This window comes from Pyricularia oryzae, chromosome 6, assembly GCF_000002495.2.
Source record: "Pyricularia oryzae 70-15 chromosome 6, whole genome shotgun sequence".
In the NCBI taxonomy this organism is placed as follows: Eukaryota; Fungi; Ascomycota; class Sordariomycetes; order Magnaporthales; family Pyriculariaceae; genus Pyricularia; species Pyricularia oryzae.
Window position 1 is genome coordinate 2,279,730 of NC_017853.1, and position 21,677 is coordinate 2,301,406.

Below are 21,677 nucleotides of genomic sequence, written 5' to 3' on the forward strand. Positions count from 1 at the left end.
GGCAAAGCTTGACCGGGCTGAGCCTACGCGATAACGCCTAAAACTATCCTAGAACTAAAAACTAATATGTAATCCAATTCGGGCCGCCTTTCGTCGTATCAAACGATTGATTTTATTGTCTACTGTAAATCCTAAAGGAAGGCAACCAGACGGAGTTTTTTCCTCCTCAAGCCAAAAGCCCAGTCCGCGAGGCGCCAGGGTTAAGTCGAGTTTAATGGGGGGGATCCATGTCAATCGGGCTTTTAGCGCAAGGAAATCAGGCAAGTTGACTAAGCATCGATGGTTGCTTTCGTTGGAGATTGTGGGCATGTGATTCGATACAGCTAGGCACCTAATTACTACCAATTTCTCTAAACTCGCGGCCTCAGTTCATTTTTGTTGGTGAGGTTTTTGCCCAGCAATCCATCTGCCACAGTATCTTTGTGGTTTTTATTTTTATTTTTTCGAATAGGAAGCTTATCTCGGGACTTTTCCAAGCTTTCTTTCCTTTTCAAAGCTCGTAAACTGAGCAACTCTCGAGGTCAATCAACTCGTGTTACCTACCCCTTGCCACCAGCGCATAACACCAAAATACAGACAGTCTCACTTTGAATCGCTACGGCCTTTATATTTGTACCAACTAGCATTGCCGTTGCTACACCCCCTCTCAACCGGGTGCCGCACATTCAACAAAGCCTCAATTTCCACCAACACTTATCCAATATGGTTCAGATCAGCGAGGGGACATTCAGCATCGGGAACCAGAGTCTGTATACAAGGACCTGGCTGGTAAGGCTATTGTTCATTTAAGCTACTTTTTTCTTCCTTCCTTTCTCTCGGACCTACGTATCATTTCGAAATACGCCCTAGAGTCTAGAAATGTCGGGATCTAGCCTGTTCCGCTTCCATTCTAGACGGACTAGCTTGAGAGTCCGTCACCGCCGGATTCGGATTGTTTCAGACGACGGACATTCTCAAGCAGTTCGTCTCCTTTTCGCGCTAAAACAACAACATGTCCGGGCGGACATGAAGCAAAACTGGAGCCAGAACCTTTACTTTTACATGCTAGCATTGGGGTAGATGGAATACTAACCGACTTTGAACTCCCCGATTTTCCAGCCCGATGGAGCTCCCAAGGCGAAGCTGGTCCTGATCCATGGCTTCTCGGACCACGTCAACCTGTATAATGACTTTGGCAACGCCGTAGCCAATGGCGGCATTGCCGTGTACGGCTTTGACCAGCGCGGCTGGGGCAGGTCCGTCAAGACCCCGGCCGACCGCGGCAAGACGGGCCCGACGTCCATGGTCCTCGCCGACATAGTTGCCTTCATCGAGCCCCTCCTCGACGACGGCAGCAACCTGCCCGTGTTCGTCATGGGCCACTCGATGGGTGGCGGCCAGGTGCTGACGCTGGCCGGCGACCAGAAGTACGAGGCCAACGTGGTCAGCCGGGTGCAAGGCTGGATCCTCGAGGCGCCCTTCATCGCGTGGCCGGCCGGCCAGGCGCCCAGCTGGCTCAAGATAAATGTGGGTCGGTTCGCCGGCAAGTTCATGCCGTACCGCCAGCTCGAGCACGTCATCCCGCCCAAGGACCTGACGCGCAACCAAGAGGTCGTCAAGATCCTTGAGAATGACAAGCTGTGCCACAACCTCGGCACCCTTGAGGGTCTGGCGTCGCTGCTGGACCGGACTGTGGATCTCGCGTCGGGCAAGACGAAGCTGTTGCCGTCGGTCAAGGCCATGTGGCTCGGCCACGGCACCGCCGACAAGGCATGTGACCACGACGCGTCCAAGAAGTTCTTTGACGAGCAGACCAGGTTGCAGGACAAGGAGTTCAGATCGTACGACGGTTGGTATCACCAGATGCATACCGAGCCTGACAGAGAGCAGTTTTTCCAGCATGTCATTGAGTGGATTTGCAAGAGGACTCCTGGCCAGGATGCGGCGAAGCCGGATGTTGAGACTGTGGCTGGATCCAAGTTGTAGGCTCTCTGTGTTGATTTATCTAGTTCTTGGTTGATTTAGTTAGCCATATATGCAAACTTCTCACCTAAGCATGCTTTACTTGACGGGATCAGGTCATGAGTGGTCAGTAAGGATCAGGAGTTCACGTCTCTAATCTCTGGTGTTCCACGTTACAATGCTGGTGCCTTGGATGACAGCATCAACAATAACCAAGTTCGTGATGATATTTGGTCGGATGTTTGTGGTTGAGGCGGATGGCTCTAACTATGGTATTAGCGGGAGGCAGTCTATAGTCAGAGCCAGATGAACCCGAACCCGTGTCCCTAGTACTGCCTGGACATTGAAGAGCATCCTGTCTTTGGCCTCGAGTTGGGAAGCGATTGGTGCAAGAAAACTCATAATGCAGGCGATGGATATATCACCACAAAAGGACGCAGTGGCTGGTCTTGCTGGTCGAAGTGATGCTCACTTCTGGGGCCGGCCTACTCATCAATACTTGTTGACACAGACGAACGACCGGCAGATGGCGCTGCAGGGCAAGCAGGGCCAAGCCAATGAACTGTTATCTGAGCCCCGTGCCCGGTGCCTAATCTTGGTTTTTATTGGGGATCTTCGACCAAGGGCGTGCCATACGGTTCTTATGGAGTTTCCGGGCCCCAAATGCCGCATATGGCAACCAAGGTAGAGTGCATAGTGTCGGTACGAGTTGCGACTGTTATTAGTTTCGCAGTAGCATCGGAATGGGTATAATTAGAGGAGGCCACCTTATCCCTACAGTCCCTACCTACTTAGCCTGTATAGGGAGAGAACGATGGCCAACCCCGAGGTACAGTATAATTTGGACGGATGACCGGTAAGAATGGTCATTCTAAGGCTGATTACCCCTGATATACACAGCATTCCTAGAAAATACTATGTCTAGTGTAATCAGAAAGAATTTAAAACAAAAGCACGCCAGTGTGGGTGGAAAAAAAAAAAAAAAAAAGATGAACGAATCCATTAAAAAGTGAGAGCGGTCCCACTGACGTCAACGGCAACCAATCCACCACAATTGAATATTATTATACAGTGTATCTCACTCATTCCTCATTCACAATTGTGTTTCCGAAAACAGCCACCACCAATCTCTCTTTCAAAGCAGAGAAAACCAAAATACACTTTTAAAACGACACCACACACCATGACAACCCCATCAAACATCCGCATCCCGACCGAGGCCGATTTTGCGCCCCTCGCCGAGGCCGGCCTGCACGTTCAACTCCACTTCCCCACCCCGCCCGAGTCCACCACCGCCATCCTGGTGCTCTTCCACGGCCTGGGCGACAACGAAGCTCCCTACGCCGGGTTTGCGCGGGGCATGGCCCTGCCGGGTGTGCTGTCCGTCGCCGTGCGCGGCACCTCGCCCTTGCCGCCGGCCATGCTCGGCCTGCCGCTCGACTCGGGTCCGACCAAGCACTTCCACTACGGGGACGACATCAAGGTCGGGAGCGGCGACGGCCTGGACCCGGATCCGGGCTTTGACAAGGCCCGCCGTGCGGTGCTGGAGAAGCTCGTGGGCGACGTCATCGTCGGCCGCTGCGGCTGGGAAGTGGCCGACGTGCTGCTGTTTGGCTATGGGCAGGGCGGCAGCCTGGCGCTAGGGTTGGCGTCGAGCGTCAGGATGGGTCCCGATGTCGTGGACGTCACCGAGGGCGATGGTTCTATCCCCCGTCCCGGCGGAAGGTCCGCCTTCAAGGGCGTCATCTCGGTCGGCGGGCCTCTCCCGCAGTCCATGGTGCCGTCCGTTAGCAACAGGCCCAAGGCATCGACGCCTGTGCTTCTGTGCCGTGGTCGCGAGAGCGAGGACCTCGACGACGATGCCGTCGAGGAGGTCAAGAAGGAGTTCGACAACGTCGAGGTGGCGACGTGGAAGAAGTCCCAGGATGGAATGCCCGAGAGCAGGGATGAGATACTGCCCATCATGAAGTTCTTTGCAGATCGGATGCGGATAGAGAACAGGTGAGCGCATCAAAGTAGAAACCGGGTATTCAGACCCTGAGATACTTGCATACCCAGCGGTAGGATATCTGTGTAGACCACCAACTCTGGTCCGGAGTGAGCCGTATAGGGTCTGATACTCCTTGCTCTCTTGTGATCAAGCACGAGAAGTTCTTGCCGTAAGGTCCCCCTGTTAGCACTGAGTTTGCAATCAACCGTTGATTCTGGTGATGAACAACTCTCCAGGACACAGACCAGGCGTTCAAGGCGATCAAGATTGAGAGATGAAAAATGCTATCATTAAACTCTTGAGATGAGTATGAGAAATTCCAAGATGCGACTTAACCTCTACAAATGCCCCCGACGCCTTCCCAGACGAGTAGTTCTAGATCCTACCTCCTCCCCCGCTGGCTCCTAATAATTACAGAGATTGCAGTAAAACTTGATCATGATAGTCGTGAGAAGGAAATAAAGCAGAAAAAAAGGGTATATCTCAACAGATGGCGCGAACGTGATTTTCAGGTCGTTGTCCTTTCCATGATCAGTTCAGATGCCCTAGAAAAGAATATGTTTCATCGTTACATCCCAACAGCAAAAGCATAGAAGTGCTAATGTTCAGATAAAAAAGATTTTTCTGTCGCATTTCGTCGGAAAAGGAGACAGGCTGAGAAAATCAATGCTGGCATGCCATAGGTTCAAAGAAAACCACCTTCATTGCCAATGACCACGCTGCCGCGCCAACCGCATTTCTTCTCCCATTCACGTTCCTGTGGGCCCGGGGGCGCATGGGAAGAAGGTATGACCCCTCGAGGATGCGAGGTGGCTGACCTCGACCCGTATGAGGATTGGTTCGCCTCTCCATCGTGGCTCGTGCGGCCGGTTGAAGATTTCTCATGGTTCGTCTGAAGTAGAAGGCTGCTTGTGCTGCTCAATCTCCTTGTCAGCTGCTCAGTGAAACTGATGCGTTTTGAGCTCGAGGCTGAGTTGCGCTTCTCTGACGTATTGCGCCGTGATAAACCTCCCAGCAACGACGCCGGTATAGAGGTCATGTGATCCGTTGGTGTTGCTGTGCCAGATGATGGGTAATTCTGCTGCTGAACTGCTTGGTGCATGTGCGTTCGGTTCATGGTACTCTCTGTTACCTCGTGTTGCCTGTACATTGTTTGAGCGACAGTCCCGGAGTGTTCGTGCGGATCGTGGTAAGACACACTGTTGTTCATTGACGGGATCATGTTGTCGTAGCCATGATGATACTCCATCGGACTCCTTGGGCTGGCCATATTCACAGGAGACTGCACCGCCGGAGAACTGCGACCTGTTGTGATGAAATCCAAGGCACGCTGCGCCCCAGGGGGAATGACGATTTCGTCGTCATCCAAGTCCACCTCGTGGGCAAAGCCACCACTTTGGGCCGTAAGGCTGTGACTGTAGCTATGGCCCCGCTGCAAGCCACCGCGAGGCTGAGAAACGTTTCTGGCGTCGCTGCTGTTCCGTCGGTAGTCCTCAAAATCAGACTCATCCTCGCTGGATTCATCATCCTGGTCCCACCCACTTTTCGATGCCCCAGGCTGCGGTTGATGCTGTTGCTGCTTTTGTTGACGCGCCCTCTTGTCCTCTTCCGCCTCCCTGGACTGTCGCTTCTTGTCCATCTCCCGCATAAGCGCTTCAAAGCGCGCCAAAGAACTCAGGTTCTCTTCACCAGGTACCTCCTTTTCGGATCCAGGAATACAGCGCATTTGAAAAGCCCTGTCGAGAATTGTTTCTCGAGGCCCTGGCGGTGAGCTTGCTTCGATCGTGGCTGCCGAAGACACGGCGGGGGCATTGACGGTAATCGGTGACGTAACTTGAGAGCTGATGCTATCACGGCCACGGATTGGCGAGTTGAGGGTCGAAGATCGACCTTGGGCGGCGGTCCAACCTTCAATAAACTCGACACCGTGATCGGGGACTGTGGTGGCCGGCGATGGCAGGTCTGCGGGGTGTGCGGCGTTGTAGTAGCCGCTGTGTTGCGTATATGACGGATGGTGCGAGTGGTTCATGAAGCTAGCATGCGAGGAAATGTCGCTTCGTTTGGAGCGCAGACTGGGCGAGCCCGAGTATGTGATGGGCCGCTCACGACTCGAATATGCTTGGTTCGAGTTCTTGTGACTCAAACCTGTGCCCCTGATAAACTGTGATTGTGAAGCCGAGGCGGCCCCACTGGGCGGTCTGGGAAAGTAGTCAGAGGGATCTCTTGACCGTGTACCGCCGACGAACGGGTTCGTAAAGGTCGGCGAGATCGGACTCATCATCGGGCTCATTGGGCTTGCAGGTACGCCAGCTACATGTGGTGGTCCCGCCGGTCTCTGCATTTGTCCCTGAATATATCGCTCCCAGTCCTGTAAGCTCAATGTCTCATCGCCCGTCCGAAAGTAAAGGGTGTTACCCGGGGACTCCTTGCTACTGGTTAGGCCGGCGGCGCGGCTCGAGCGTCGCTTTCTCAATTTGTCTGTCGCCGGATCTGAAGCGACAGTTATCACTAGTGTCGGGGCGACTTGTCCTTGTTTCTTGTGTGCGATGACTTGGACTTGACAGTCTGTAATAGAGGAGAGGGCATGTTGTTGGATGGGCTCAGTGTCGTTCTGCAGAGAGGTCCCGGTGTCAGTAGCAAACTCAATGTGGTAAACCCTGATTAGTCCGAACGCAGGTCAAGAATGCGCACCTTGGACTTGAAGATGGTGAGAAAAGGTAAAATGGGCTGATTGTCTTTTGGCATGGTCATTCTTCCGGGTACGGATGATGGCTGCTCCCATCGCCTCTGCAGACCGACCACGACAAATCGGGGCTGTCGAGATTGAGATGCGTTAGTATGTAAGATCCAGCGTCACAACATAGCGCAATTCGGTGGAGCAGAAACACACCTTCCACATAGCCCGCCCGATGATGGTCCCCCGGTCCGGGGGAACAAGCAAAACCCCTTCCATGGTTGCTCAAGATGTGTTTTTACCCGGCGCAAAGCCTGAGAAATGTGATGAAACTAATCGATGTGAAGCTGGGGTTTGGCGAGTGAAGTCGGGACGTAGTAGCCGCAGTGAGGCTACCTAGTAACACAAAGGTCCGGCATTAAAGGCAACCTTCTGATGGCAGACACGAAATGTGGTACGGGGAGGGGAGGGAAAACAAGCACGGCAGCGACGGTAAAAGGGGTCGCCTAGTGGTGCGGTGCATGAAGATTAAAGATCAGATTCATCAAGGGAATGTCAACAATGGAGACAAATTGGAGAATGAGTAAGGAGGCGCATAGGCAAGGTCAAGAGGAGGAGCTTCCAGTCCAGACTGACTGTTTCCACAAAATAAAAGAGGGAAATAAAAACGAAAGGGACTCCAAATGTCTGTTTGTCTTTTGACTGGAGCGACGGTCGTCTCCGAAAAAAAAATGGATCAAGTAGGGAATAGTAGCTAACCCCCTTTTTTGCTGTCTTTTTTTCTTTTTCTTGCTGCTGTTGCGTCTTGCTCTCGTGGGCAGTGTTTTTTTGTGTTTCTCCAAAGGTCCTAGCGGAACAGAGAACAAGAAACGGATCCAAGGGAGGAAAAAGATCTCTGTACAAAAGCAACCACTGGAGAAAAGCAACCCACCCCTCGTAGGAGAGAAAGTGGGAAAAGATAGAAACGAAAATGCAAAAATAAAATAAAATAAATAAAATAAGATAAATAAAGCCTGGCACAGTATGTATGCAAGAGAAAACAAGCTGCAGTCAGGGTCGTAGGTTAAGGTACCGATGGGAGAGCGAGATTAAAGTCAAGACGGTCGCTCATTCTCCTGAGAAACCGCTCCTTCCCCAAATTTCGCCGTGGGGTTGTTTAGTCTACCTACCTCTCTCTAGTATAGGACCGCAACAGTGATCAGCAGCAAGCGCAAAAGGGGAGGGACAAGCCTCCTCCCATGGGCCGGTGATGTGCCTGGCGAGTGGGGCACATGGTGCGCAGGCTTGGCTACAGGGTTGGAGGTTTGAGCCGGGTCGAACCCCCCTGGAGCATTTTTTTTTTCGCTCGCTAGTGGGGCGCCTCCCACTTGGCCGGTCGGCCAGCGTGTGAAGAGGCAAGAAACCAAGTAGCGCAGAATGCAAAACGAGCGAGGCGGACTATGGTTGCGAGTCTTTTTTTGGTTTGCATCAAACGCAGCCACTTTTTTTTTTTTTTTTTTTTTTTTTTTTTGCATGCACGGAGTAGATTACAGACTGACATGAGAGAAGGGCCGCGAAAACATGTGGCGACGGACGCCTCTATGGGTCTACCGATCTTGTGGCGTGCGTGCTGTTGGCCACGGCTGACAGACGGGAAACTATCGTGATAGGTGACAAGAAAACAGCATGTTTGTTTTCCCCTTGCATCAACACCCAGGGCATAGACAAATGAACATGACAGAAGAGAGATTGGCCATACAAGGGGGAGTGTACTAGTACTAGCAAAAGCGCCTTACAAGGGTAGATGGATGCCAATTACCCTACTATTCGTTTTAAGGTACCTATAATAGATCGGTTGGCATCTGTCCTTGTAGTAGCGGCATCGCATGGAGACGAGAACATCAGACGGGGTTCTTTGGCGGGGACTCATTCAACGCCTGTCCAGGATAGCGCCAGTAGTAAAAGGACGCATTGACCTCGATCCTCTACCCGATGTGCAAGGAGCAAGGATTCATCAGGTACTTCGTTAAAGGCAGTGGTGCGAGTGCGGCATTTCCCCTCGTTTGGTGCACTCCCGTATACCTTGGTAGGTAAGCTAGAGCTATCTACCTTAGGTACCTCGGTACCTATGTGATTGAACCATCCTGCCGTCTTTCCCTACCTTCATGCCTCGTTTCGAGTACTTTTGAGTAGATCATTTCCAATGCAGCACAATTATAACCGGGTATAGGTCCGTCTCTCGGCTGGCTGGTAAAACTCATGCTGATGGAGGGTGTTTTGTTTTCGACATCGGACGGTGCTTTGATCAAAATGTTTTTTTTCTTCTTCTTCTCATGCATGTGCTTCGATTTACACGAAATCGATCGCATCCAGTCTCTGGCGGGCAGATTGCCCTGTGATGTGATGTCTTGGTTATTATCATGGATCGCAGGATAATCAAGATGCTTTCATTCCAGGTACAATTGATATATCTAATAACTTGTTCGTTCTCCAACGGCGTTTAACATTCCAGCTCTTTTCCATTTGCTTGGCATTCATTCATGGCTTGGCCTGTTGAGATCCATGTCAGTAGAAGAAATAACCATCTTTTTTGAGGGTAGTGTTCCCGCTCAGTTTTGTCATGTCATGTCAGATCTAGCTTCTAGATCTAACAGCTAATCAAGCTCCAACACCTTCAACGCGACCACGGTGCCCATCGTAGTGTAATAATTTTCCATCGCGTCATGTTGGCCCTTCGAGTGCTTTCCCATGCACACCTTACCCCACTTAGCAGGACGGGATATGCAGTGCTGGGGGGTTTGACGGTTGCTACGACGGTAACTGGCGAAAGCAAAGCTGAGGCCTGCAAGTCTGTTGCCTTCCCTACGAAGATTCCGTCTTTTGACTGGGATTCCCGGCCGCTTACCACGCCGGGTTTAGACTGTTTACCAGTTCGGTAAGTTGTTTGGATGTGCAATGGTATTGCGAGCGCAGCGGGCGTATGGATCAAAAAAAGGATAATAAATTAAAATCAGGTAGGTACCATACGGACTTGACTCCTATGCATTATTCACAGTACAACTCGGTGCCTTGTCAAGCGTGCCTCGTGCTCATCTTCATTTTGACCCCCCCAGGCAACACCAGGTACGCACAGTCCTCTATCCGCCCAGGTCTGCAGCTTTCAGACCCAGGCATTTCAGGCACCATATACTGTACATAATCTAGCATAGATGACTCCCACGTACCGGACTCTGTGGTTTTGTGGATCACAAGCGTAAGGCGTACTATGTGTACGGTACGTACCGTGCACATGTAGATGCCGAAGGTAGGTAGGTAGGTAGTAGGTAATTAGGCAGGTATCACGATAAGATACCAGATAGCGAGGTGGAGAAGAAACAAGAACAATGACCGGTCATTCGCCTAAAGAGACAGATTGGATGAACTGCGGCTTTTGCCCGTTTGAGCCAAGGGAGCCATTTCTGTTGTACCTTGCATCACGTATGTCCCCGCACAACATCGGTCTGTTCCGCGCTATTTGCACAAACCTGTGCGCAAAAAGGTGGGGTGTCGATTAATTTATGTACAGGACCGTATTGTAAAAGTGCATGCATCCACTCTGTTATCGAAGCCTGGGATGAGCTTGGGGGACCCGTTTTGTACCAGCGTTGCATTCGCCCTGCATGCTTGAGTTGGGTTCGGTTCCAAGTCGATTGATTGGGATTTGCGGCCAACTTTGAGTGGCCGGAGGAGACTTGTTCTACGGTAGTAGTGCCAGTACCCTGAGTACCGAGGATTAATACTCCGCTGAGACGCGACACGGCTGACGCTCGACTCATGCTTGGGGGACATCGCCTTATTGCAGCACCATTTGTCTACATTCAGTATATTGTAGTTCAGGGCAGGTTGTGAGTTCTCCCCGAAAATTGCCTTTTTGGGCCCGCTGCAGCGGACTGAGCAGGTCCTCTTTACCTATCCCACATTGTACACTAAGGTAGTACAGTACAACGGTGTATACTACGTGGGGGGCTCGGGGGTGTTTTGGAATTGGGCGGTAATTAATTTATTGGACCTGGAGATGGGCGATTGACTGACTGATTGAGCCTAAAATCTCATACCTCAACCAGGATATACCTTGACTATTTTTTTTTCTCCTCTGTTACTACTGTGATGTCTCGGGCGCGGCGCCCAAAAACCCCTCCCAAGAACTTTTGTAGCCTCGGGTGTTACGAGACTTGGCAAAATGAATGTGACGAGAACCAATTTTCAAGCCATTGCCCCAGACCGGCGCTTTGCCCATTGACGACCCGGTCGGTATATTTACTTCACCGCCTCCGTCACAAAACGCCACGATGTCGTATGTCGCGTGGGCAGCAGCAGCCTAGACAACAAAGTTGACTGCGTCTGGAAGAATGAGGGGCTGCGGCCGTGGGCCCAGCGCTGGGTTCGGACGAAGAGCGGACCGCTGCAGCGCAGATGCGGCATGTGGGCAAGGAAGCTCCCTGAGTCGCGATCGTGCAGATGAAAAAGACAAACGCGCTTCATCTCATTTCCGTGGAGCTAAGTGGGCATCCTTTTTGTTTTTACCTTCTTTTTTGCCTACCACGTAGAACTAATATGAGTCGAACCCCACTATCTCCTTTGGTTGTATCCATATCAGCTACTACCCGCGCATTTTCGACAGGCCAAACTCCTCACCGAGATCATGAGGTCCCCCCGTACCCGTTGCCATGTTCGTGAACCAACACCCACCGGTGAGGGACAGAGTGGGGATCCTTTTTCTCCATTTTTCTATCATCTGGTCTGTCAGTGTCAGCAACTACGTACATAGTAAGTGCTGCGACGAAGCACGTACGGCATCGTACGAAGTACGTGCGCCCACGTTGCTTGGTTTGACGCAAAGAGGGGCCCCCTTGATATAACAAATCCAGCTTATAGGGTCTTTTAGTACGTTGATGATGATCAACCCGTTTGTCTCAAATCGGTGGGTGGCAGATGGCGGGATATCGCGAAGCAGCCCAGTTCGGGATCGGGAGTGCTGCCCTCCCCTATATCGTGGGCGGCTTAAACCCCCCATCACGTCTCTTTGTCTTCTTGGTTGCTTCACCAACCACGCAGGCTAAACCGACCCCAGAAAAAAAAAAGAAAAAAAAAAGAAGAGAAAAAAGTCAGCCCAACTACACGAAGTGCTCAAAATTAGACGGCTCGTTGGGCTGGTTCAGGTCGCTGGGCTGTTTCCTTGCCAGCTGAACTTGAAGGGTCCGTGCAGACGGTAGCGGTCACTGCGCCTTGAAACGTCAAGCCGCCAACTTTTGTGCAGGTAGCTCAAGAGCTGACGGCGGGAACAAATGTACTATCGTGGAAAGTCGCCGGGAGGGTAGTACGAAAGTAAACCACTCATGCTAATGGCTTGCCTGATTCACATTGCACATTGTGTTTTACATTCCATGTGACCGGGCTATTTTTTTCTCTTTCTTCTTGTTCTTGTCACTTTGCTTGGCGATATGCAGGCTTGACCTAGGTCAATCAAGTCTAACAGTTCTAGAAGTATGCAGTAAGCTGCAGGCTGTCTTTTTGCTTTTCCGTATCCACCCTCGCGAATAGTTAGTGCCGATGCCCGATTGTCTCCGTGCCAGCACTTCCGAGACGTTCGTGCAGAATGCCGAACCCGTGTTTCGGTAGGACGATTGGTAAAAAGGATGCGGGCTGAGGGGTCCACCTGGTGTCAATAGACTGGAGGATAAGAGCTCACCTCAGCTTGCCCATGCGGCGCACTCTTGTAATGATTAACTGTCGCAACCATAGTTGGTCGAGGTTACTTCGTACAAGAGAAAACAAAATTCGAACAAACCGCTCCCAACTTCCCAATCACGCGCCATGCTGACATGCATCTCAGGAGAAAACGAGGGCATGTCAGTATCGAATGGCAACCCAAGACGAGCGATCCTGAGACGACAACAACAAACACAAGCAAGGGAGAAGGACAAACTTGACGAAAGTACGAGTACGAGTGAGAGGCTCCCAGGACAAAACCAACCTATCAGAAACAAAAGAAAATACAAACGACTCCAACTTGGCCTTCCCCTGCATTAGACTAGTGGCCTGCATGAGTATGCATGATCCTGCATGAGCCTCGGTTCTGTCTTGCTGTGGCAATTTTGCAGGTTTGCAAGTGCCGCAATATTCCAGTTACGGAGATACCGTGCTGTAACGTCGGTAGCAGGTAAGGTTGCGAGTCTTGGCAGTGTGTGGAAAGACGTTGGCTAATATTTCATACATATGTACTGTACAGTGTGTGTGACAAGGTGAGTTAAGTGAGTGAGTGAGTGTTGCGTCTGCATTGGCGGTGTGAGGTGGTTGGTTTATTGTGGCTTCCACGGCGATTAAAAATGCGCTGCGTGGAACTGCAGCAACCAACGACAGCATGCCGGACAGGAGTGGATACTAGCGGACATAAGCGAGAGAAGCAGCTTGCATGGAGACTACCTGCAGGCCTACCTAGTCCCATACTCTCTCCGTACCAAGGACGAACCTACCGGTAGACTCGAAGGGCCACCAGGCCAGTGGCGGTCAAAGGAAGCGGCGCGTTGAGAAAGCTGCAAAAATAATTCATGCTTATTGGTGAACGCATGTGGCGAAAAAATGCTAACTCATTCCGTGTTTCTGGCCTGTTTTTTTTTTTTTTTTTTCTCCTTTCTTCGCACAACGGCTTTGCTCGGAAGCTCGGCTTGGGGGCTGGGCTAGTGGTGTCCGTTTGAAAATACATCCCGTCACTACCGGTAGATGATCGGTGATCATTTTGGGGCTCCTTTGCACCGAGTAAGATCAAATTGGGATTTGCGGCAGATGGAGAACAAACGGTTATGTGTTCAGTCAGTGCCGAGTCTTGCCAGGTCAGAAACATCGCGAGTCGAGAATAGGTAATTCGGTAAAATGTCACTAGCGAGACTACTCTGCCCACCTGGTCTTGGCACCCCATATACGTTGTCGCTGATCGACAGCCGAAACCTTCTCTGTTTGTTGTAGTGCGCTTGGTGCGGTGCATGGGCAGGTAGGAAGGTTGGCTTGATTGGGAAAGAACGTCGTGTTAGAGTTCTTATCGCCTGCCTGGTTCGGAGTTTTTGGGTATTGTACCGGTAGGTATTGTGGTCAGCATTCTAAGCACCCCCTCGATTGTTTGTGCGACACTCTTTGTACTTGTGCGTCAGATTCATAATCTTACATATACTGGAATTGCGTTTGAAGATGGTGTAATTGCAGCAAAGGATGGGTCCATGAGCGGCCGATATACTTGCTTCTGATTTATTACCTCATATCCCTTTTCAAGAAGAGTCGCAAATATCGATGACAAGACAGTGGCATCCCGAATTCTTTGCAGTTCCAGTAAAGAAAAATCATGACTATATCTTTTCTTCTTTTCTCTACGGTATAAATTTACTGAAATCCCAGAAACGACAATATCATCCGGCTGCCTGATTCGGCCTCAAAGCCGACAATCCAGCCCCTGGCCACGGCAGTTTCCCCTTCCCAAGGGATAGCGAACTGGTCTCGCATGCAATTGGAAGAAATCGAAGGTGCGTCAAAGTAGGTATCTAGCCTTGAAGCCCTTTTCCCCCTCTTTTCTTCTAGCTGACAATGTAATCTTTGACGACTGCAGACCCGTCCCCAAGGGCCTTGATCTGGTCTGCCGTGCAGCGCTGGCCGATGGGAGCATCGAGGACGTAGCATATAGGCGCGGGAAGAGGGTCGGCCTTCTGCATGACGTCAAAGACCGAAGATGGGCCAGACGACGTGAATCCTGCGGCGTCGGAGGATCCTGTGGCGACGTCCTTGCCCATGATGGTACGCGTGAAGATGGAGAGTGCTTCGGCCGGCTTGTAAAGAGGGACTGTGGGGTTATAAGAGTCTTCCGTTAGCTGTTGTTCTCTACAAAGAAAAGCTGAAGTAATGATTTGGCGGCAAAAAAAAAAAAAAAAAAAAAAAAAGAAAGCAGAAGAAAACACGCACCCTCATGACCGGCGTTGAACACCCGGGTGAAGCTGAACAGACCGTACTGGCGCACCTTTCCGGCAACCGTCTTACCGACCTTGACGTCGGTGTAGCCGGCAGCGGCAAACTTGGCGCTGTCGCCGTACTTGACCGACAGGCTGACGGCCTCGCCCGACAGCCAGTTGCAGCGCCAGTCTCGATCGCCGTAGACCATGGCGACCTTGACACCCTGGTCCAGAAGCTGGCCGATGACGTCGGTGAACGGCCGGACCAGATCTCCGGAGCTTAGGAAGTAGTTGGTGGTGGAGCTGATGGACCGGGTGTAGTTCATCTTGACGCCCAGGGCGCTCTGGACCCCGGCGTCGTTGAGCCAGCCGACCTCATAGGGGTAGGGGAAGCCGAGGGGCAGCACCTGGGCCAGGTCGAAAGAGTTGCGGCCCGACGCGGCGTCGTTTTGGCCGATAATGGTCAGGCATGAGGTCGAGGCGGCCGCGCACGCCTTGACCACGTCAGGGTCGTTGGCGAACCCGGCAGCGTCCTTGTCGATGATGAGCTGGCGGCACTGCTTGGTCAGGTCCATGCATCCGCCAGGTGCATTGAACTGGGTCGAAAGCTTCTGTGCCGTGTCGTCCGAGTACGACTTGATCCCGTACGAGTTGTTGTTGTAGGTCATGAGGAACGGGGCCTGCGTCAGCTGGTCAACCCAGCCGTTGATGATGCCGATCGAGTTGACGCCAAAGGCTGTGGCGGCCCTCTTGCCCTTATTGGACGAGCTGGCGGCTCCAGGGGTCCCCAAAACGCTACCCGGATTTGCCTGCTCCTGATTGATCAGCGAGGCGATGGCGGGTGCATAGTGGCCACCGTAGCTCTGCGACCAGACGTTGACCTTGTCGCGGTGGTACTGCGGGAACTGATCGAAGAAGGCCTGCATGGCGTGGTAGATGGCCCTAGCCGCCGTGGTGGTCGTGTTGACCATGCGGGTCTGGTCGCCGCTGGGGAAGGTTCCCTTGACCGTGAGCCAGTTGGTTGGGTTCGCCGGGTTGTCCACGTTGACGTCGCCGGTCTGGGTATCAATGACACCCTGCTTAAGAACGCCGTCGTGGGAGAACCCAGTCTGCACGGGATTGTCAATGTAGATCATATTAGACACCGAGTTCCAGCTGTTGGGGTTAAGCGTGGTCGTCTTGGAGTCTGGGTTGACTGAGCAGGGGCCGTTGTGGCCGCTCACTGCCTGGTCAATGCTGGCCGCTCCAGGACCACCCTGCAGCCACAGGGTAGTGGGTGCCGTTGCGGGGGATTGACGGGACTCAAAGAACCAGAAGAACATGTTGCTCTCGAATGGGATGGCAGGGTCCAGCGTAGCAGGCAGAGTTACGTAGCCACTGTAACCCTTGACGCCGGGGGTTGTCTCGCAGATGGTCGTCTAGCAGAAGCGTTAGTCGTATGTTTAAAGAGGGCATTTTCCACCACCAAAGAAAAAAGGGGGGCACCTGTCTACCTCTTGAAAAGTAACCTTCACCCCAGGAAGAGCCCTGGAATGGATCACGGCACCTTCAACCACCGCCAAAATGCTAGCCACGAGGGCCATTAGACTTGAATGGCACCTCATCGTTGTTTATAATCCGGGAACGAATAGCAAGATAGATCAAATAACTGTGAGGAGTAGTAAAGACAGACTAAAGGTGAGCGAGAACACAGACGCTGTTATCAGCAACACTAAACGAAAGCTTGCTGCTGAAAATCCGAACTGTAAAAGAGAGTGTGGTATCCGCGCCGTGGGATGACCAACAAAATTGTATCTGCTCGAGGAGTAACAGGCCATCGGATCTTTATACAAAAATCAGTTGTGAGCTTTTCCTGTACCACCACCCATGTACAATAGGCCCACTCCAGATCAATATAGGAGAACCTTCAAGTCCCTGCCTGAGTCCATACCCTTCAATAGGCACAACAATTGGATGACATGTTGGGCTGACTCGTTAAGGTTCCGAGAAAAGGACACAAGCCTGGGGGAATGACCACCAGCCACCCAAAGCGTCACTTGTCAGTTCTCTTCCCTTGTCAAAAAGGACAAGCATCATACTGAGCGAAGTTGATGTCAATAACAACATATGTTTTAGTATACCCGTCAAGACGACAATCTTTCTTTGCCCCAAAAACCTCAAACAGGCCCCACACATTCTTTTGGAGCCCGGCGAGGCCGGTCGTCGTCTTTCCCCTGACTACCTGGGGACTTTCATGATCTCCTTCTGTGACTTGCAAATCGCAAAAAAAAAAAAAAAAAAAAGAATAGGTAAAGGTACCCTGTGAACCATCTACAGTAGTCATGTCAATAGGTACCTACGTACCTACTTAGCATATAGCAACATTGCGTCATCACTAACATAACAAAAAAAAGGTCAGCGAGTATCCGCTGAAACTCTCAGTGTTCTCCGATCACAGACGACATTCCCCTCTTTCTTCTTGTTCATATCCCCCGCTCCCTTTCTCTCTTGTGTTTGAAATGTTGCCGATTCAGAAAGAGTCCTTGACGAGCCCCATACCCACCACTACTCGTCGTCAGGCTTTGCTTCCTCACATCTCGAATGATTTACACCTGCGCAATGCCAATCGGTCAACCAGAATTGGATAAAAACAGGCCGCACACACTCTCACCATCCATTAAATCTGATGCCTCTTGTCGCCGGGTTGCGCCGAGGCAATCGAGATGGGGTTAGGCGGAATCTGATGAGGCCATCATCATCCTCACGCTCAACTGCGTTTCACCGCCGACATTACTTTCACAGCTTGTCCACAGTTGCGCTATGTCAGAATTGGGAATTGACAACGTCGTAAGCTGAGTTAGAGTTTGTGTTGTGGATATTAAGGTGTAAAATAGGAAATTAAAGGGTCAATCAGAATCCATGTGCGCCCTGCGCCTTCCTGTAATTATGGCGAGGTCTCCATTGAGTACCTCCCTCCTGTCAAGCTTAACTGTTCGCCAAGGCATGTTTGGCGATGAGCCTAAATTATTCTCCGTCTTCATGGCCGCAACGTGTCGCAACCCCTGCACACCTCCGCAGTCGCTCCTACCAAATAAGACGGCCTGTCTTTTTGCCATTGTCAAAGGCCGGCAAGACAGTACAATTAATCAAGACAACGGAGGTGCAGATGGGCCAAAGAGGTAAATAGAGTGCTTGCTTCAATTCAAGCATCCCAAATCCGGCAAGGCATATAAGTTGAGCCTTCAAACAAAAACTCGGTGGCTGTACTATAACGTACGTCAACTTCCCCCACATAATATTCAGGGTCTATCATCCCATCGCATACGCACGGCCTTCCCCTCAAGAACGACAAAGGATGACCCTAGCGATCTCGAGGAATGATGCGCTACTCCATGTTTATCCACAGTGATCAGCCTATTCCAATCGCAGCGCGTTTGTAAGGTTAATGGACGCTCACTTTTTTTTTTCATTCCCTCCCCACTATCCGCCCCCCCTCCCCCCCCTTCACAGCTACAAACATCTCTCAGCTGAGATATTTGGCTAGCTCCGCCTTGCTAGCATCCTCCAGCCGCTGCTGGACAAACGTTGCAAGCTTTCCGCCGGTACGCTGGTTGGCCGACTTCATGTACTCGCTCACCCAGGTTTGCACGTTGGTAATCTCGGGAAAGTCATCACGAGGACCCCGTTTGCAGGTGTTGAGTGGCGTGTAGCCCACACCAAATCCGATGTCATCTACATCGGCTTCAGTGATGAACTCGTCGCCTGCTCCGGTTGTTACCTTGGGCGGATTGCTGAGAAGCTCCAGCAGGTGGTTGCATGTAAAACCCCAGCCCTTCGCATACGTCTCAGCAAAGGCAGTCGAATCACAAAGCGTCTTGGTGTACGAGATGACACCGAGCTTGCGATCTACTGGCCGCGCAAAGCCAGCGGTGACCGGAAGGACGTAATTCAGATAGAGTGGCACGAAAACCTTGGCTTGCAAAGCCTCGGCATGCTTAATGAAGTAATCTGCACCGAAACCAGCCTCAACTCCCCGGGCAGAGACGAGGTGGTAGAATCGAACGAACCGTTGCTTAAAAGAGTCGGGCACATCCGTCTCGAACTTTTTGAATAACAGCGACTGTATGGTTCCGAAGTATTGGTCCAGCGCAGAACTGTGTATGTGATCCGGGTCAGTAATCTGATCAAGCCCACACAGGTAGAGAAGAACTCTAGCCACGTGTTGGCATTATAGAGAAGAAGTGGCATCACTCACGCCGGGAAAGAGCCCACGATAGCCTCCAAGATGTCAAAAGCATTCGGCTCAGTCTTTTTGGACGCAAGCAACCGCTGGAAGATGCCCAGGATCGCCTCAAGATGTCCTTCTGCGACAATTCCTTCTGCGACCTTGGGTACGATTGCTGAGAGAAAACGAGCACATCCAGGGACATTACCTCGGGTTTCCCAGACTGTGTGAGAAAGCACGGGCTTCAGGAGGTTCAAGAAGTTGTTTGGCGCTACAGTGTTTGGCGATGATTCAAGGAGCGCGGCGAACAGCTGGAAGACATACGGAACAAACTCTGGCAACAAAATTAGCATAAATGTTCAGCCCTTGTTTGCAAGGGACCGAGAAGTTACACATACCTGTGACGTCCTCATTGAGGATTGACGAGAGCGGCTCCCAGAGCTTCGCCTCCAACTTGCTGGCATCGGTGGCCGCACAGTAGCGAATCAGGGCGCCGACGGCCTCAAAGTGATAGTAGTAGAAACGCGGGTTGCTTGGGTTTTGTTTGATCACATTTGTGATGCTGATGAGACGATCGAGCACAGTGTCCAACAGCGGGACTGCGCCGTCCTTGATGACAATTAGAACCCGCATAATGCACCTCATCAAAAACTCGTTCTCCTGCATCTTGGTAGGTGATCTGTCCTTCTCAACCAAGTTGAAAAGATGCTCCAGCAAGTCTTTGGCAAGTGGCTCAATGTCCGCTCTCGTGAAAAGGTGCTGCCCTTGTTCGTTTGTAAGAAACAGCACACGCTCCACGGTGATAACGGCGTATGTGTATACGACATAGTTCGACGAGGCCATGTTGACGATAAGCGGCTGGATGGCTCCACTCCATTGCTCCTTGGTAAGTTGGCTGCGGAAGTTGTGCAGGTACTTGATGGCGTTGACCTTTGAAATAGGCTCGACACCTTCGTCCTTGATCAGATCTCCGGCAATGTGCTGTTGGAAGAAGTCGACCACATTGACGTGGGGGTTGACGGTCTGAACTCCCCTTGCCGCCGTCACAGCACCCTTGGCAGCAATTGAAAGGTAGAGGTAGACCGCAGTGTCCTTGGACTTCCAGTCGGCCTGCCCGAGGTAGTGGTTGATGTATTGGCCGACCACTTGAGTGACAAGTTTGTCGTCATTCTCCTGCAGCCTCCTCAAGAAGTCCGTTGCCGCCCTCCTCCTCGAGTCAGAGTCTGAGCCTTCCAGATCACGCCGAATGAACTCAATCGGCTCGTCCTCAAACATTTCGATGTCGGACTCGCGTAAGCTGATATTTGGCAGTACCACCTTCTCGACGATCTCCTTTATCACAGTTTCGCTGTTGAAGTGGGGCGCATGGCGCGGGTTACCTGCCACAGTGGTGAGGAACTGTAGGGCTTTGCTGACGAGTCCGTCATATCTCTTCTCCATGCCGATCGACGAGAGTAAATGCCAGACAGCCGGAATGAACTCCTGGGCCGTGTTACCAAAATCATCATCGAATTTGGAGAAATATAGAGTCAAGACGGAGCAAATATCAGACTTGACCATCTCAATGACAGTCTCCTCCTCGTCATCGCCATCCAGGAGGGTGTTGGAGTAGGACAGATATGTTTGCAGAAGTGTGCACAGGCTGGCAATGTTGGATTCAATTATGGGAGGAAGATCTTGGCATGAAAGGTCGAACAGGATCTTGACGAGAAGATCCATCGTCTGAAGCCAGCCCTTGAGTTGTGTCGCGTCTCCTTTGGCTGCCTCAATGCGTTGGTGTGTGCTGTCGAGAAGCTTCAAGAACGGCTCGCCAAAGTGAGATAGGACATGATTGATCTCGGTATAAAGCTCGTTTGATGAGAACAATGGCCTCCACCTCACGAAGATCGAGTGGGCGACCTCAAGAACGCCATTTGTAATCTTGAAATCGGACGTTGACAACCGGCTAACAAGATCCTGAAGACGGCCATCCGTGTCAGTGTGTCATACGAGGTGAAGAGAAGGAGAGAAAATAACATAGCATCGAGGCAGAATCATACCGGTATCAGTGTCTGCCAACGCTCCCAAAAGTCGGAGTCCGCAATAATGCTGATGGCATCGCCGAGCTGTGCTTGGATGTTTGGCGGAGATGAGATCATGAGTCCGACAAGCTCTTGCTTGAGTGTCGCGACCTCGTCCTCGGGCAACTTATACTTGCCATCTTCGTCCTGTTGCGCGGCTTTTGCTTAGCACATGTCCAAAATGACATCAGTCCGAGGCTGACGAGTGGTCTCTGAATGCTGTGACAGACGTACCACATAGTTGCCCCTAATAAAGTTCTTGAAACAGAGCGCGGCTGCCAGACGAGTCTTGGAAGGGAGGGCGTCCGAGTTGACGATCTGCAAAAGTGTCAAGGAGAACTGGGGCTTCCTTTCTTCTATCTTGAGAGCGGCTTCGGCTGAATGGTTGTAAGAGAAAACATTAGCGCTGAGTGCAGGGAGCCCTTGTGGTAGTATGAACGTGTCCGGCCCAAGACAGATACCTAACGTGCGCAAGTGTTCCGTTTGAGGCGTCTATGGCGGGGCAGCAAAGCTATGATCGCTAGCTTCGGGCGGTAGGCGATGGAGTGAAATACCTTTTTTGTGATGTTGAGGGTCAAGGGTCGCATCAAGGAGCTGAGCAACCTCGCCGATTACGACGGCCATCTTGCCGGGACTTGACTTGTGACTAGTGGGTGTGGTGAAGTTTCAACCAGAGAAGACGCGTTGCGTGAAGTCGGTGTAAAAAGTAAGAATGCCTCGCTGAATAGAATCTTGCGCCCAAGGTCCATCCAGTATAACAAACAACTCCCGTTGGCTAGGCGGCGATAGCTCGAAAGGGAATGGACGAAGAATATTGGCGGGGCGCAGCGCAATCGATAACGATAACAAAGCCCGGAGG

The 21,677-nt window shown here is 51.6% G+C and overlaps 8 protein-coding genes across 8 annotated transcripts; 3 read left to right on the top strand and 5 right to left on the bottom strand.

Annotated features, from left to right (window-relative positions):
* Window positions 1–312: 312 nt before the first annotated feature.
* Window positions 313–2,077, top strand: MGG_03999 (lysophospholipase). The gene is made up of 2 exons (XM_003719805.1): window positions 313–768; window positions 1,099–2,077. Exons 1-2 carry the CDS (start codon window positions 703–705, stop codon window positions 1,963–1,965), a joined length of 933 nt encoding a protein of 310 aa, XP_003719853.1. The 5' UTR covers window positions 313–702; the 3' UTR covers window positions 1,966–2,077.
* A 935-nt stretch (window positions 2,078–3,012) lies between these two features.
* On the top strand, window positions 3,013–4,406 carry MGG_03998 (phospholipase/Carboxylesterase superfamily protein). Its single transcript, XM_003719806.1, has one exon. The coding sequence runs from the start codon at window positions 3,125–3,127 to the stop codon at window positions 3,944–3,946; it is 822 nt and encodes a 273-aa protein (XP_003719854.1). The 5' UTR covers window positions 3,013–3,124; the 3' UTR covers window positions 3,947–4,406.
* MGG_03997 (uncharacterized protein) lies at window positions 4,179–7,797 on the bottom strand. The gene is made up of 3 exons (XM_003719807.1): window positions 6,822–7,797; window positions 6,623–6,745; window positions 4,179–6,542 (listed from the first exon to the last, which is right to left on the bottom strand). Exons 1-3 carry the CDS (start codon window positions 6,882–6,884, stop codon window positions 4,617–4,619), a joined length of 2,112 nt encoding a protein of 703 aa, XP_003719855.1. The 5' UTR covers window positions 6,885–7,797; the 3' UTR covers window positions 4,179–4,616.
* Window positions 7,798–9,122: 1,325 nt separating this feature from the next.
* MGG_17710 (uncharacterized protein) lies at window positions 9,123–9,630 on the bottom strand (the record flags this gene model as incomplete). Its single annotated transcript, XM_003719808.1, has 3 exons — window positions 9,123–9,134; window positions 9,346–9,504; window positions 9,607–9,630. 3 exons carry the CDS (start codon window positions 9,628–9,630, stop codon window positions 9,123–9,125), a joined length of 195 nt encoding a protein of 64 aa, XP_003719856.1.
* A 927-nt stretch (window positions 9,631–10,557) lies between these two features.
* On the bottom strand, window positions 10,558–11,709 carry MGG_14924 (uncharacterized protein). The gene is made up of 3 exons (XM_003719809.1): window positions 11,416–11,709; window positions 11,259–11,351; window positions 10,558–10,941 (listed from the first exon to the last, which is right to left on the bottom strand). The coding sequence occupies exons 1-3, from the start codon at window positions 11,635–11,637 to the stop codon at window positions 10,723–10,725; spliced, it is 534 nt and encodes a 177-aa protein (XP_003719857.1). The 5' UTR covers window positions 11,638–11,709; the 3' UTR covers window positions 10,558–10,722.
* Window positions 11,710–12,686: 977 nt separating this feature from the next.
* On the top strand, window positions 12,687–13,151 carry MGG_17711 (uncharacterized protein; the record flags this gene model as incomplete). The annotated part of the gene is made up of 3 exons (XM_003719810.1): window positions 12,687–12,783; window positions 12,853–12,865; window positions 12,971–13,151. The coding sequence occupies 3 exons, from the start codon at window positions 12,687–12,689 to the stop codon at window positions 13,149–13,151; spliced, it is 291 nt and encodes a 96-aa protein (XP_003719858.1).
* Window positions 13,152–14,177: 1,026 nt separating this feature from the next.
* Window positions 14,178–16,284, bottom strand: MGG_03995 (carboxypeptidase S1). Its single transcript, XM_003719811.1, has 3 exons — window positions 16,048–16,284; window positions 14,568–15,972; window positions 14,178–14,448 (listed from the first exon to the last, which is right to left on the bottom strand). Exons 1-3 carry the CDS (start codon window positions 16,156–16,158, stop codon window positions 14,186–14,188), a joined length of 1,779 nt encoding a protein of 592 aa, XP_003719859.1. The 5' UTR covers window positions 16,159–16,284; the 3' UTR covers window positions 14,178–14,185.
* Window positions 16,285–17,384: 1,100 nt separating this feature from the next.
* MGG_03994 (importin alpha re-exporter) lies at window positions 17,385–21,595 on the bottom strand. The gene is made up of 6 exons (XM_003719812.1): window positions 21,373–21,595; window positions 21,053–21,195; window positions 20,798–20,965; window positions 19,157–20,714; window positions 18,789–19,092; window positions 17,385–18,687 (listed from the first exon to the last, which is right to left on the bottom strand). Exons 1-6 carry the CDS (start codon window positions 21,440–21,442, stop codon window positions 18,057–18,059), a joined length of 2,874 nt encoding a protein of 957 aa, XP_003719860.1. The 5' UTR covers window positions 21,443–21,595; the 3' UTR covers window positions 17,385–18,056.
* Window positions 21,596–21,677: the final 82 nt, after the last annotated feature.